The sequence below is a fragment of the Syngnathoides biaculeatus genome, chromosome 22, assembly GCF_019802595.1.
Source record: "Syngnathoides biaculeatus isolate LvHL_M chromosome 22, ASM1980259v1, whole genome shotgun sequence".
In the NCBI taxonomy this organism is placed as follows: Eukaryota; Metazoa; Chordata; class Actinopteri; order Syngnathiformes; family Syngnathidae; genus Syngnathoides; species Syngnathoides biaculeatus.
Window position 1 is genome coordinate 1547958 of NC_084661.1, and position 16320 is coordinate 1564277.

The following is a 16320-nucleotide window of genomic DNA, read 5'->3' on the forward strand; positions in this document are numbered from 1 at the left end:
TCATATCTGCACATACAACCAAACCTAACCCAAACTCACTGGGAAATAGGTACATGGAAATACAGTAAGTTGACCATACTTTTGGAAAAAAAACATTTTTTTTTCTGAATTTATCAATAATTCATTCCAGTCTACTCAAATACTCCAACACAAAATATTTACTTTTTAAAGTTTTCAATAAAATATATTTTCTGGGCATGGAAAAAAAATGTTTTTATACCGCACTACCTTTAGCTGCCTATTCCATACTAACTTGGCTGCACCTGTGTTTTTTCTTTTATCATTTTTTATGCAAGAAAACATTTAGTATGCAAGCAATGTATTTTGTGTTATTTCATTTTCTGAAGTTGTTATTTTCTTCAGGAACATGTTCATTTCCAATTAAACAATAACGATATATACATAACCTGGGTATCCGTCCATTCACATCCATCCATCCATCCACCCATCTTCTTCCGGTTTGGGTCGCGTGGACAGTAGCTTTATAAAAGGGCGATGCCCAGACTTCCCTTTTCCCAGCTACTTCATACAGGTCTTCCGGGGGGATCCCGAGGCGTTCCCAGGCCAGCCAAGAGATGTAGTCTCTCCACCGTGTCCTTTACCACAACAGACTGATACAAAGTCTGTGTCATTAAAAATGCCTGTCAATCTGGCGCGCCCTTCTTTCCTCACTTGTAAACAAGACCCAGAGAAAATTGAACTCCTCTACTTGTGGCAGAATCTCATCCCCGACCTGGAGAGGGGATGCCACCCTTTTCTGACTGAGGATGATGGTCTTAGATTTGGAGGTGCTGATTCTCATCGCAGGCGTTTCACACTCGGCTGCGAACTGCTCCAGTGAGCGTTATAGATCATGGTATGATGAACCAAACAGAACCACATAATCTCCAAAGAGTAGAGATGCATTGCTGAGGCCACCAAACCAGATCTCTCTGTGCCTCCGCAGCGCCTAAAGATTCTGTCCATAAAAGTTATGAAAAAGATCGGTGACAAAGGGCAGCCTTGGCAGAAAGACCCAGAGAAAATTGAACTCCTCTACTTGTGGCAGAATCTCATCCCCGACCTGGAGAGGGGATGCCACCCTTTTCTGACTGAGGACGATGGTCTTAGATTTGGAGTTGCTGATTCTCATCGCAGGCGTTTCACACTCGGCTGCGAACTGCTCCAGTGAGCGTTATAGATCACGGTATGATGAACCAAACAGAACCACATAATCTCCAAAGAGTAGAGATGCATTGCTGAGGCCACCAAACCAGATCTCTCTGTGCCTCGGCAGCGCCTAAAGATTCTGTCCATAAAAGTTATGAAAAAGATCGGTGACAAAGGGCAGCCTTGGCAGAAAGACCCAGAGAAAATTGAACTCCTCTACTTGTGGCAGAATCTCATCCCCGACCTGGAGAGGGGATGCCACCCTTTTCTGACTGAGGACGATGGTCTTAGATTTGGAGTTGCTGATTCTCATCGCAGGCGTTTCACACTCGGCTGCGAACTGCTCCAGTGAGCGTTATAGATCACGGTATGATGAACCAAACAGAACCACATAATCTCCAAAGAGTAGAGATGCATTGCTGAGGCCACCAAACCAGACCCCTTCTGTGCCTCGGGAGTGCCTAAAGATTCTGTCCATAAAAGTTATGAAAAAGATCGGTGACAAAGGGCAGCCTTGGCAGAGTCCAATTGTCACCAGAAATGAGTCCGACTTATTGCCGGGAATGCGGACCAAACTCTGAGAACCGGTTGTACAGCCCATATCAGGCAGTTTGGTACCCCATGCTCCTGATGGACACTGAATATGAGGTTCGACTTCCTTAGGAGGAATAAGCATACCCACACCTGCTCGGCACCTCTCACCATGGCCGACTCTAGAGTGGAACAGAATCCAACCCCCCTCAAGAGGACTGGTAGTAGAGGCCATGCGGTGTGTACAGGCGAGTGCAACTACTGTATATCTAGTCAGAGCTTCTCGACCTCACACACCAGACCTCACACTCCTTCTCTGCCAGAGAGGTGACATTCCATGTCCCTAGAGCCAGTTTTTGTAGCCCGGGATTGAATCGCCACGGTCTTCGCCTTCAGCTATCACCCAGCTCGCATTGCACCAAACCCCTATGACCCATCTCACAGGTGGTGAGCCCATGGGAAGGGGGACCGATGTTACTCTTTCTGGCTTTGCGCAGCTGAGCCCCATGGGTGCAGGCCCGGGCAGCAGCCGCTCGCCTTCAGACCTCACCTCCACCCCTGGCTCCAAAGGGGTGCCCCGGTGACCCGTGTCCGGGCATGGGAAACCTGAATCCATTTGTGTATACCATCATGGGGGTCTTTTGGCCATGGTTTGTCTTGTCCCTCACCTAGAATCTGTTTGCTATGGATGACCCTACCAGGAGCATGAACCCCCAGACAACTTAGCTCCTAGGATCATCGGGACACACAAACCCCTCCAACACAATAAGGTGAAGGCTCTAGGTGGGGATAACCCGGGTATCGTGAAAGCAATATCATGACCATTAGCAAAATATTGATAACATTGTAAGTTACTTTGGGATTCCCACCTCTAGTGGCACTGATGTAAAACAAAATACATCATAATTGTGAAAAACATGACCTGTCTCCACAGTGAATGGGTATCACTCAGGTGGGAGTCCCTTGCATCATCTGGAACCTCCACAAAACAATTCGGTCCGGAAAAGCAGTACAGAGGCACAGGTAACACACTGTAGCAATTATCAGCGTACTGTAGATTACAAAATGGTTAAACTGTCATGGAACTGTACATGAAGGACCAACCCTGATGCTGCTGGTATCCCAAAGACAGAATCCAAAATGTCATTCATCACTCTATTATGACGTTCTTTGACTTTTAACATATCAAACCCGATTATTATATACTTTTAAATGTTTTTTAGGGGTAGCAGTGATCACATTTGCCATTAAAATGTATGGAAAACATAGAAGAGTCTAAATTATCCATAAGTGTGAATGTTTGTGTCTTAATAGTGTGTATAAAAAGTCCATATACCCCTGTTAAATAGTTGTCATTTTTACGTCAGAAACTGTTTTATAGCCCCATGAAACCAGTGTAAAAAATTTTAACCATAATTTCAAGAGGTATGTTGTGCAAACATCACTGCTCATCACCAAAAGAACACCGTATCTTCCACCTGCATTGAAGCATGTTGGTGACAGTATCCTGCTTTGGTGCTTCAGCTGGAAGTTGGACCTGAGACAAAGTGAAGGGAATCGTGAACAGTTTAAAACTTTAGTCATTGTTACCACAGAACCTTTAGGCTTCTGCTTAGAAGGCCAAAAATAAAAACCTTGACTTGGGATTAATAAGTATCTTAAATAGTGGTGGGTGTCCTTCCATCATTTAAAGTGCAGTGGTGTAGACATTGGAAGGATAATCATTTGGGGAAAAAATGTTCTTTATGAACGTAAAAGTACCTCATGTCCTGTACTCAATCTCATTGCAATAATATGGTCTTAATAATGAAAATTCTTCTTCAAAGAACAAACTGTTCTTTGATAATGGCCTCCATTTCACATTAATTGAATTCATCGAATATGTTTTTAAGTAGCAAAAATCTTGATTTAGCCAGTTATTTATTTTAATAATTGTTCCGCAGCCACAACTTTACATTTTTTAATACACTGTACATATGCAGCTCCATTTCAAGATGATCTCATAAGTTTATGTTTGATGATCAAGATAATGAGTAATGCTTTTTCCACATTAAAAGTCCCCTCACTTCCTACTATCCTCGTGGAGATGCTGACGACAATTAAAGCAAATTAATTCCGCCTACACTATCTTTTTCAGTGATCATAATTAACAAGCCAGTAGCAGCTTCATAAGATCCACCCACTACTTTGTTTTACTCAGTCCCTTCATTTTTACTCCCTTCCTGCTGGTAACACTCAGATCCCCCCAAAAATGACTTCTGGTCTTCTTTGTCAGTTTATTGTCATGTTTCTATTTGTACTTCATGGTTTTTCAATTTTGTCGCTGTGGACTTCTATGTGCTCATCTTCTTTTCAGCCATTTTACACCCTCCTCACAAATAACTTCTTAGTGTGATTGGTAAATGAAGGAAACTGGGAATTACTCTGAGAACACATTGGCACTCTTGTATCTTCTCAGCGACTCAAAAGTAAACTTTCATCCACAAAAAAAGTGTAATGAAACCTCTAGGACAAGTTTACAAAAGTATGATCCCTGTAATTGTGAAAAATGGGCCAAAATTGTACATTCCCTAAAATCATCGCTGACCTCATGTGTTTAGTATATGTGTTCTGCTGTCTTTTTGTATGTCTCGAGGTGGTATATATATATCCATCAATCCATTTTCTCAGCCACTTATCCTCACAAAGGTTGCGGGAGTGCTGAAGCCTATCACCCTGAACTGATTGGCAGCCAATCGCAGGGCACATGGAGACAAACAGCCGCACTCACGATCACACCTAGGGGCAATTTAGTGTCCAATTAATGTTACATGTTTTTGGGATGTGGGAGGAAACCGGAGTACCCGTAGAAAACCCACACAGGCACAGGGAGCATGCAAACTCCACACAGGGAGGGCCGGCATTGAACCCGGGTCCTCAGAACTGCAGGATATGGGATAGTATAGCAAAAGTTATATTGAGTTAAATTATGGAACTTAAAACAAACAAAAAAAAGAACACATGAACACTCAAACATAAAGCAAGTGTGCAGTACTGTCTTCACTTCTTTGCATGCATGCACACACACTCGCTCACATAATAGACATACAGTACACAGCAGCAGGAACAGTGAGAGATCCAGAGAGATTAGAAAGGAGCTCAGGAGCTGAACAACTGCATGAGAGTGACAGTGTGTGTACGTGGTGCAGTCATGTCCAACATGGAAAATGGTGGGTTTGATGGACAATCCTTCCTCTCTTCGCAGAGCCCAGGACCAATATCGCCCACCAGGAAACAGAACAAGGAGACCACAGTGACGGTGAGTGTGAAGAATTTCCATGAACCACCTATGGCTGTCGTCATTAAACATCAAAGATCACATTTACCGGTAATAGCAAGCGGAGTATACCGTTTCAATTTTGAAAAGAATGTACGGTAGATATTCCTTTGGGGATTTTTCTTTCCACATGCTTACAATTGTATTGCATCACCTGTGTGAGCATCATCAAAATGTAAGTAAAAGTCTTCCACTGGCGTAGTGCACAAAGCATGTATATTTTTTGTGTCTCCCTAAGTTTCTTTCCGCTCTCCTTTTTCTCTCAAGTTTTTAATGCTTGCTGTCAGTTAGAAGTTTACATACACAATGATGTGATCTTATAACATCTAAATGATGTTTGTCAAGTCCATAAAAAACAGCTGTGATGTTATAGGGTTAGTGAATGTTCTTTTTCTGAGGTTTTTCTTTGCTGGCTGATCATTTCAATGCATGTCTGTGCTTCCATAGCAACCTGTGTGAAGCTATTGATTAGTAGATGAAAGTAAAGAACAGTGACAGTTACACTCGCTGCTTGTTATGTCTTAAGTTACAAACTTCAGGATATGGAAAAGATGGAAGCTTTATTTTTAGATTCATAATACCTCAGTGTCTTTGTTAACTGCATCTTCCAAAAACAAGATCCCAGTTTTGTGGCCAAAGCTACAAATCTGAGTCAGAAAAGCCCTTTGATGTAACAGACTCGGCAGTAAATCAGCAGGACTTTTGCTGAAACTCCACATAGCCATCAAACAGACTCCATGTGGTCAGGCCAGTTACTCAAAGCCCAAAGGTTTGCGTCACAAAATGCCAGTCCTACCTAACATGGAGTCAACAACAACAACAACATGAACAGCCATGGTCGAAAGTGCAGTCTGTTATAAAACTGAGCGAAATTATCTTTGAAGAATCCAAGGCAAAAATGGACTTTGTCACAGCAAGACCTTGTTTTGCCAGTAAAGACCTAAAACCAAAAATGAAGGACAGAGGATTTTACAAAAGCATAACTCTTGAAGTTTTAAAGAAACATCAATAAATTAAACATTGGTTACAGTTACAGTGCACAGTTGACTGACTTAATTCTGACAGAGCACAACTTTGCTTATTACTGAGCTCTTCACAGCAGAGGGCCTTGAACTGAGAGACGAATGCCGTCTTTGAAAATCTGTTTTCGACAGTAATTGTTTTTGGTTGAAAATAGAGGTTCACGTCACTGTTGCAGACGGCTGATTGATGAATCCTGAGAGGCTGAGAGCCACACAAGTCTCTTCACATTGTCCAAGGATGGTGTGAATATATCATTTCCAATGATTCAAGCTTCTTCCACTGTTTTGTTGCCAAAGCAACAAAATTACAACTGAACTTCAGGAGTTAACTTTGATAAAATGTGTGGTGATCCAGCAGTCTTATTGAAATCACCTAATTCTTTATTCTTCTTACACACACACACACATTATATATATATATATATATATATATATATACACACACACACACACATATGTGTGTGCACGCGTGTGTGTTTTGGTAACACTTTTTTCTGATATTTCTAGTCCAAGAAGTGTTTCAGAAAATCCACAGAAGCAAGTTATGATGTCATCACAGGATTTGAAATTCCATCCATGTATCCATCCATCCAATAATTTTCTGAGCCGCTTTTCCTCACAAGGGTCACGGGAGTGCTGGAGCCACTCCCAGCTGTCATCAGGCAGGAGGCGGGGTACACCCTGAACTGGTTGCCAGCAAGTCGTGGAGCGCATGGAGATAGACAACAGTCCCACTTAGTGTCTCCAACTAATGCATGTTTTTGGGGTGTGGGAGGAAACATGAGTGCCAGGAAAAAACCCACACAGGCACGGGGAGAACTTGCAAACTGCTGTGAGGCCAACACCACAGTTGGACCACCGTGCCACCTAAATACAGTATATGTGACATATATGTGACATGACATAAGGTGGTCCACCTTTTGGAAATAAGTCAGTATGCAGGTGTATTGTGCATTAGTTCAGTTTGTTGACTTATTTTTCTCCCAAAGCAAAGCAAACCAAGCTTGATGCAGAGTTGTTTCCAAACTTTGCAGTTGTATACCGCTCATATGTGCTGTATGCTTTAATCTGATTTTAAAATTTACAGTTGTAACCAAAGGAAATAACCATGTATGTTCACAAATAATACGACTTAACCTGTGCTCACCTTTTACCCTATTTTTAGTACAAGATCCCCTGTGAGTATTTGGATGCATGTCAGAAATCCAGCTCTTTACTTTAACCAAGTCTAAAAAGACCACAGACTATTATTTCAAATGTATTAATCCCTTGTGTCAACAACATTTAAAATGGTATATTGTTGTGAATGGGCCATATTCGTTTATAAATGTTAACATTTTTAAGTTGTTTTCATGTCTTTATCCTAAAATGGCAAGCTTGTCTTCTTTATTTTCGTGATATCCAGGAAAAAAACTAACAAGAAGAAAAATTCTTGATCCAATGTTGTTTATTTAACGTGGTGCTCGAGACAGCCCAGAGTCTCGCACAACATGCTCGTGTCTCGCGTGACCAGTTTGAACTCTGATTTTCTGTCCACCTTTCAACACAAATTCAGAGTTATGTGACTACAGGGGGCTTTGACTTCTGACTCTGTACTTGTCAGAATTAAAGTTCCCACCTCAGCAGTGAAAAACTACCTCTGTTGTTAGGGGATCTGACTTTATATCCACACGGACAAGCGATTGTTGCTGCAGTTCTGTCTGAGGAATTCTTTAGATTTTTTATTTGTATTTTTTGCAATAGTAAACACCCTCCTTGATCCTTTTTAGGATGATAACTAAAATGATCAAAAAGTTTCTTAAACATTTGTCATCATATTGGATGTCGTCCAAGTCTGATCATCTGCAGAGAAATTACGTGAACAGTCATGTTTTGCATTACACGAGTACATACCTCATTTGCAACTGCTAAGCTGCTACTCTATATTTGGAATGCCTTACAGACCTTAGAGGATAATACAATGTAATTTGCATTTTACAAATTGTCCCAACATTTTTTCCAAGTTGGTTTTGTATAAATAACTCATTAATCAGTCCTTATTGTGACGTTCTCGCTCTCTTTCTCCGTAGATTAATTGTGTGACTTTCCCCTCTCCTGCCTCCATGTCAGAACAGCAGTTACTTAAGCCAAACGAATGGAGTTACTGTGACTACTTCTGGGTGAGTTCACATAAATATTTTACACTCAGCAAAAATATAAAAAAAGTCTGGTTGGTACATCTGAAGCACAGTTATCGTAAATGGACAAAAGTCTGCTTCAAAAATACTTCTGCATGCATGCAAAAGAAAGTATTGCGAATGGGTTCTGTTTTTGGTGCCCAAGTAAGCAAAAGACAAGAATCCCTTCTCCTCTGTTTACATTACTCTCTTCCCTCTGTTTTGCCGAATAACATCCCCGTGCGCCCATGTGGACATATACAACACTGTGTACTTTCATGTTTCATTGTTTCCCTGACTGCAATGCATGCTGAGAATCAGCATCTGGTTTCGTGAAATTTACCCGAGTCTGGCGAGATAATGGATTGTCCCAGTCTTGATGGACACCAAGAAATCCTGGCGGCCTCTGATGCTCTGTGTGGAAGTCACCACCTCCTGCAGCGCAATCTCTATCACGTGTGATGTTTGGGACAAACATGCTGCAGTCTTCAATGTGTTTATCTGGAATATAATTTATATTTACATTCCTCCATCAAACACAAAGCCATATTGTCAAATACAACAACATTCAGTAGAGGGCCTCTGCAGACAGTTGAACTGTTTGAAAACAAAGAAAGAAAAGAAATGGGATTTTTTTTGCTGTTGTTAATTTGCGGACTGGTGAATTTCCGAGCGGTGAGCCACGATTATGCGAGGGTCCACCGTTTATAATATTTTTAATCATATCACACAATGGCAATAGATGAGTATAACTATATCATTATAAAATGCAATCCTATTATTTCTGAAAATATAATCATGGATTGAACCATAGTTTAGAAATCAAGATACAAATCGAGTATCAGTTATGGTTTACTCTTTACTATACCGGGTACTAAATTCACTTTCGGAAACATGCTTGACGCTTGATCGGGTTCATATTTTATAAAGTGTAGCGGTTGTCCTCAATAGATTTCCTTAAATATAACCAAGGCAAGAACTCAAAAAGCAGTCAAATGCTGACAATTTTATTCAAAATTTGTTGAAGTTGAAATGTAGAATTTTCTAAAGTTGTAATATCTAATTTTTGGATGGTTCTTTGGACGAACAGAGGCCCCCCAGAGCTAGCTCGTGGCCCACCACCAGAGCTCGCTCGTGGCCTGTCGCCGGCGCTCGCGAGCTCACTCGCGGCCTGCTCCCATAGCTCACTTGTGGCCAGTCGCCAGAGCTCGATCGCAGCCCCACCGCTGAAGGCCAGAGCTCGCTCGTCAGATTCCGCGTCATTCTCGTCTGAAAAACCATCCGAATATTCAACATTATTTACAGTCACAGGTTCAAATCTGTATGGAAGTACCGATATTACTATTTCATCAGATGAGGATAAATCCGAGAAATCAGTGCTGGCCATTATTGTGTCCCATCGTAATCGGCCCTTTGTTTGCACGCCTATTACATCGCATCCGCGCACGTAGGTCATGTGACTCGCCCATGAAAATTTATAATTGCCGATGAAATTCTTCTCAAAACACCATTAAATGAGAGAGGATCACTTTTTCAAGATACAGTACATACTGTATGACATGACCGATTGGATACATTGTTAATCCAAACCACCGGAATGCCCCTTTAAGCACAGTATTGCCAGCTTTTGATGTGTTGTTTTGAATTTATGATTGGATTTTTCCAAGAGACAGTATGTGGAAATGCCTGCTACAGTCAGTAAGCAGCTTGGGTCTTGCTGCTAAATGTTTGTGTACTTTGCTGCTGATCAAGCCATTAATTACGCTGAGGTGTGACATTCTCATATTTACTGCTAAGTGTTTGTTCTTCTTTCTTGTTTGCCTGCTGTGTTGATCTTTTAGACTGATAAGAAGGATCCCCAAGCCAGTAGCTACATCACCGGGTTTGAAGTTTTGTTACAGAAACAGCTGAAAGGGAAACAAATGCAGAAAGAGATGGCCGAATTTGTGCGAGAGAGGTACCTGCTTTTTTTCTTTCCACGTATTTATCCTTTTGAGGTTCTTTAATGGTTCATTCTCAAGTTTCAATGAAAACCACACAGTTCCAACGTGGTTTCCCCTTTTTGTTCTAGATCATTGTGTTGCACAACAGAGGAAAGCACACTGTCATTGAGTGAATTGTGAAAATGTACAACTGGTAACGAAACTCTTGACTTCCCTCTCAGGATAAAAATAGAGGAGGAATACGCTAAGAATCTCTCCAAGCTTTCCCAGATTCCTCTAGCGAGCCAGGAAGAAGGGTGAGTAACCCTCCCCCTAGTGGTTTGTTCCAAAGGAAGTGAAATCTGCTCACCCACAAGGCATCATTGCAGTCGCTCATATCAACGCTTGAGAAATAGCTGCTTGCGATACATTTTCAAACATTTGCACATTTTAAAATTTTATAAAACATCACCATGTATCCAATCATTACAAATCTCCAGCTTCATCAGTTTTCATACAAAAACAAATATTTCAATACAACAGAAAGTGAAAAGGGTATTTTTTCATTTGCTTTGCTTACTTTTTAACATAAGGAATACTGGCAAATAGAGTGTTGTGATGAGCAAGAAATGACCGAGTGGCCCAATTGATCTAAAAACCAGGTGGCTACTACTTCTGAAAAGTACTGGAATCATACATGAGAACTGACCGTGACAACGAGCTGTAACAATCAAACAACTATCATGGACAAAGTTTTGATACCTGACTCTTGGGACTCTTGAAAAGGCAGATTTTTGAAATGTAAAAAAGAATGACTCGTCAAATTTTGTGTTTCAAGCAGGGCTTGAGCTCAACACCCACCAACCCACAAAGTGGGGGTGGATTTCAACTGTGGTGGTTATTGATGTGGGGAAAAAGTTCTTGACGTGGGGAAAAAGTTCCATCAGATCAGATAGATGTACAATGTTAGGAAGGGGAAAAGCTTAATATGCTGATATCAGAGACCTCATAGTTTGCTACTGCCATGACAGGCAGAGACCCTTAACTGAGTACTTTTAAGTGTTGAGGCACTATAAATGTATGATCTTCTTTTAGGCAGATACATTTTAATTTTAGTACCATGTGTATTTGTTTCTTCTTATTAAATTGGGCATCATGGCCAAGTCTCTGTTAGAATACTGTCATTTTAATTTTCATGAATCTAATATTCATGTACAATTCTGTTTTGTTGTGATTGGTTGGCTCCTTGTCACGATCCTTGTCTTGCATGCTTCTTCTCCTGTCTTTGTCCTGTCCTGTCCTATCTTGTCCTCTCCTATCCTTCCTTCACAGGGTGTAGCGCTGCAGTTGTATGCAACATCCACATTTATTGTTTCTTTGTTGTAGATAAGGAATTATTTACTTTTATCATTCTGTTTACAGTTAGCACTTTTGTCTTTATCTCTCGCCTCTTTCAAGAAATTCTGTTCTTTACGACCTATCAACCCTCATCCTCAATAAACTTCCATTAAAATACCAAGAAATAACTTATGAAGCGCCAAAACTCCCCTGTGGCAATGTAAAACTGTTCTGGCATAAAGGTGATGAAGATTCTCTATTCTGCATGATCTAACAGCTGAACAGGACACACAAAATGGAATTGGTTGGCTCCTGCCTAACTGACAGAAATGCGGCAATGAAACGATTTCATTAGAGTAATTATGATTAACATTATGGGTAAAGCCTTGGGGCAAAGCAAGAAATAAACACCCCTTCTTTACTTATTTTATATTTGACATGATTGGTTGGTTAAATGCAAGTTACAACCCAAAGTGTCAACCAAGATCATTGCTTGAGCTTGCCAACTAGACATCCCAGTGATGGTCTGTGTCAAGATTACCCAACAGTGATGGCAGTCTCTAGACTTCATAATGCTGTGATCCCTCCAGTGAAGAAGAATGAAGCAACATGATTTAATGGGACAAAATGTTAAAAAGGTATTTTGGGTGATATTAAACGGTATTGCCAAGACACCCTGTGGGGGAAAAGGAATTTGCAGCAACTCGTCTTTTCTCTGGTCTGACAGCAGTGGGGATATCACGCTGAGGGTGGAGCTTCATCTGGTTTTCCAAGGGGACAAATGAGCATGAAAATAGCAGGAACAGCAGTCTGAGGGTCATCTTATGAGCGGCAGAAGAAGCTGTGATTTTAATGACTGCTGCCTACGACATTTGTAATAAACTCCTCTTTATTGAGTCTGGAAACTGTGAGACCAAGGAAGTGCAGTTGTACAATTGTGCGTGGGCTATTTGTTATATTCTCTTGTAATCAGATGCAGTGGATCCTGAATCCATTTCATGTTGTTTTTCAGCCATAGATTTATTTGGCCAGCAATTAATATTCCCTCTAAGAAATAATAAAAATACAGTGAATTTATTTCGGTGATTTAGGTACATTTCAGATCTCTTTGTTGTCATGTTAGTAGCTATTTGGTAATAAAACAAAAAAAAAAAGCTTCCTTTTGAGGACTACCGCTGCCGTTTTTCATAGGTTAATTCAATATTCAGCAAAACGATTGACTTTTTCCTGAGTATTTTACCTCTTCTGGTCCTTTCTTGCCCAAAATTCTGGCCCCCAACAGAGGTGGCTTGGCCAGTCTACGAGTACCCATGTCAGACTGCTCATCACGGTTTCTCCAAAAAGTATCACGCAAGTGATGATATGAAAAACATTAAATAGATGATAGTATCCATGTACCAAATATGTATGGAATACAGTACATAGTGCTGCTAGTGGTATAAAGACAAGGTTTATAGAGTGAATGTTATGCCTAAACCGAGCTCATTCATTATTCATTATTTTCAGTAGACCTTTGTTCAGCCAAGTCAGCTATTTTAAATTTGAAAAATCTCATGGTAAGCCATTAAAACCAAAATATCATAAAAATGATGTTCTCTCACAGTTTAGTCACTAATATCCTGAACATGAAATCTGGGTTTATTTATTTGAAGACAATGCTGACTTATTTCAGAACCATGACTTGTTCTGTTGTATGAATAGCAACAGGTAAAGTTTATTGTAACTTTTGCCATCGAATGGATTGTTCTGCCCATCACAATACGACACCGACATAAATAGAACAGTAAATGTATATTTATGAGAACAGTAAATGTAGATTTATGAGTAATAACAATTAAGTTAAAAAAATTGAGTACAACAACAACAACAATAATGAGGATAACGCTGTGAACATAACTTCACTTTTTTTTTCTAACAAGACATAATTGATTTTCTCACAAGTCAGCATGTAACACACCAAACGTCATAAAAGTCATGACCTCAAAACTCAAATACAAAGCAACCAGTGGATTTTGTGTACCGTTTTAAAATGTTAATCTCCCCCCGACCCACGCCCTCCCAACCACCCCTGCATATAAATCAACAAAATTTTCAATTTAAGCCCAACAAAGTACACTAACTTGCTACAAAATATTGTTGGAACAGTTTTTTGCAAGTTGCTGCCTGTTACACATACTGTAACGTACAGGAGGCTTTGTTTATGGTACAGGTTCTTTCCTCACCAATAAAGACATTGAACAGAATTGGCATTTTGCAGTTGCAGATATAGTTTCTCTAGTCCTCACTCATTACTGAAGATTTGTTCATGTGATGGTGGAATGAATGCTCAGTACAAGAAGGTGGCTTTTCCTCAAAAGCCCTGCAGTCAATATCATACTGTGCCATGCACATGGGACCGAGCTTAACACAACTTTGGCCACACTTCATAGGAATTTGCATTGCATCTAATGTAGAACTAACATGGGTTATCCTTTAGACAAAATATCGAGGTCACCTGTTATAGAGTGCAAATGTCCAATTTATTCCCGTTCACCTTTCGAAAGTGTATCGAGAAGCAAAGTCTTGCCCTCCCTTATAGACTACTTACATGCATATAAGACTTAACGTATACAAGAAAGCTTAAGTGCAATGGAATTGTCCCATATTGAAAGAGAGTCAGTCATCCCACACTCAGAAAAGTATGGCACAGTACTTCCTTTATACTTCTCGCTCAAACCAGCCCTGTTGTCAGGAAGGACAATTGCTGTTTTGTCAGTTAGGTCCTGTCATTTGAATGCCTCCAGCCCAGCAGCAGCCATCGATTTTTTTTTTTTTTTCCAGAATTTACAATGTGTGTAGTGAAAATGTGATCGCAAGGCTTGTGACTGTTTTTATCGCTTCCAATCATGGCATTTTTTTTTCGTTAATTTGAATGAAAAATTTAAAAGAGAGGTGTTGAATTATGTGGCCTTGTTAACAGTTGTATCATCATATACTGCATCATATTTAGTCGAAGAAATTTAAAGGACACTATAGATAAAGAATTACAGAATTCACGCGGGTTGAAATCACTCTGTTTTGGGGGGTCTGGTTCTGTTTAAGTCAGATGCTCAGTACCGCTTTAGTTACCTTATGACCAAGCGTGACGGCACTGTGACAAATTGAGGGCTCCCCCGTCTTGCCAAAATAGTGCCTTTGTTGCTATGTTTAGCAACTTTTCCAATGAATCAAGCAGCATTTTTTAAAGACAATTAGCAACAAAACTACTTCATTACAAATCTACTTTTTGTGGCATTATGTCAAGGACCAATCCTTGAATGCCCTAGATGTCGTTGATGTTTTAACTTTTTTCTAAAATGCCAGTGCATATGGTTGAAGATACTCAAGTATACTGTACTGTACATAAGTATATACAATAGATGAACAAGTCGTATAAACAGACAATGCACCATCTTGTAATCGGATCTGTGATTGGCTTCCGTTTTTTTTTTTTAACTTGCCGATCAGTGATGCGCACCAAAAATCCTGATTGTGTAAATTTTAACCCATGTGTAATCCACATATCTGTACTCATGACTTGGGTTTGCTCAAAACTCTCCTCTCCATGTCCTTGTTCATGTTTGCTATGATAGAGGAAACCGGGTACCCCACAACACATCCATGTTTTTGTCTATAAAAAGTCCCATAAATTTAAAATATGTTCCAGAGTTCCAACAAGTGACATCTGTTTGGGGTTAATTGTGGCTCTGTTTTGGTGGCTGTGATCAAGCAGTAGAGTTTGAATGTACATGACCAACAAGGCGACATTGAATGAAACCATAGTTTCCTTTTCATCCTGCTTTCAGTCCGACTTCATCACTCAAGTCCACTGAGTTTTGGACATGCTTGGGGGAGTATCATCCAAGTCAGACACCCAGAACAGTCCATTTGCCATTGATTCAGTGCCCTAAGACTAAACTACTGTGTTGGGCAATGTTTAGAGCGGACAATGGCACGTACACAGCTACATACAAATTCGGGTAACGTCTTTGGCATAGGTGCAGAACTGGCCTTAAACCCAGGACCACCCTGTATTGTACTTGGGAGGACAAAAAAAAAAAAAAAAAAACAATACACTGCTATCCTACATCACAATTATGGTAGTTATATTTCCCATTGTAAGGCTGCCATTGCATGTTCCCTTCCCAAAAAGATGATCATGCTGTACTGTCAATCAAGGTATTTATGCTACTATCAAACACATTCAAAACTGACTCCGTCATTCTATGAGCAGTTTTTTGCTCATGTAGTAACACTCAAACAAAAGTCTCCATCTCTGTCCACTGTATCCTAGCCACATCCATCCCACACACTTTATCACGCCAATGGAGACCTTTATATATCCATTGCGTTTTAGAATTGATTTTAAGGTTTTACTGATTAGTTTTGAAGCACATATGAGCCTCCCTCCATGCTACTATGTTCCTAAACTTTTAACTTCGTATGAGCCAGCCTCCGGCCACATATCCTTGGTTGAGGGCCTTCTGGTTGTTCCATATACGAGACTTAAAACAAAGAGTGAGATGTCATATTTCCCCTTATTTTTATTGAGGCTTTATATTTATTTGAATTTATCTGGCGGCATGGTGGCGCACCTGGAAAGCGCTGGCCTCACAATTCTGAGGACTCGTGTTCAAACATGGCCCTCCCTGTGTGGAGTTTGGATGTTCTCCCTGTGCCTGTGTGGGTTTTCTCCAGCCACTCCGGTTTCTTCCCACATCCCAAAAACATGCAACATTAACTGGACCATCTAAATTGTCCCTAAGTGTCATTGTGAGTGCGACTGTTTGTGTTGATGTGCCCTGTGATTGGTTGGCAACCAGTTCAGGGTGTACCCCGCCTCCTGCCCACTGACAGCTGAGATAGGC

General features: G+C 40.5%; 1 protein-coding gene across 3 annotated transcripts in view; it reads left to right on the forward strand.

Annotated features, from left to right (window-relative positions):
* gas7b (growth arrest-specific 7b) overlaps positions 1 to 16320 on the forward strand; it is a 76858-nt gene that overhangs the window by 48303 nt on the left and 12235 nt on the right. For all 3 annotated transcript variants that reach the window (XM_061810354.1, XM_061810355.1, XM_061810356.1), the window contains 5 exons: positions 2615 to 2703; positions 4925 to 4978; positions 8088 to 8177; positions 10016 to 10131; positions 10339 to 10413. In XM_061810354.1, coding sequence (XP_061666338.1) covers positions 2615 to 2703; positions 4925 to 4978; positions 8088 to 8177; positions 10016 to 10131; positions 10339 to 10413 — 424 coding nt within the window. The remainder of the gene's footprint in view (positions 1 to 2614; positions 2704 to 4924; positions 4979 to 8087; positions 8178 to 10015; positions 10132 to 10338; positions 10414 to 16320) is intronic.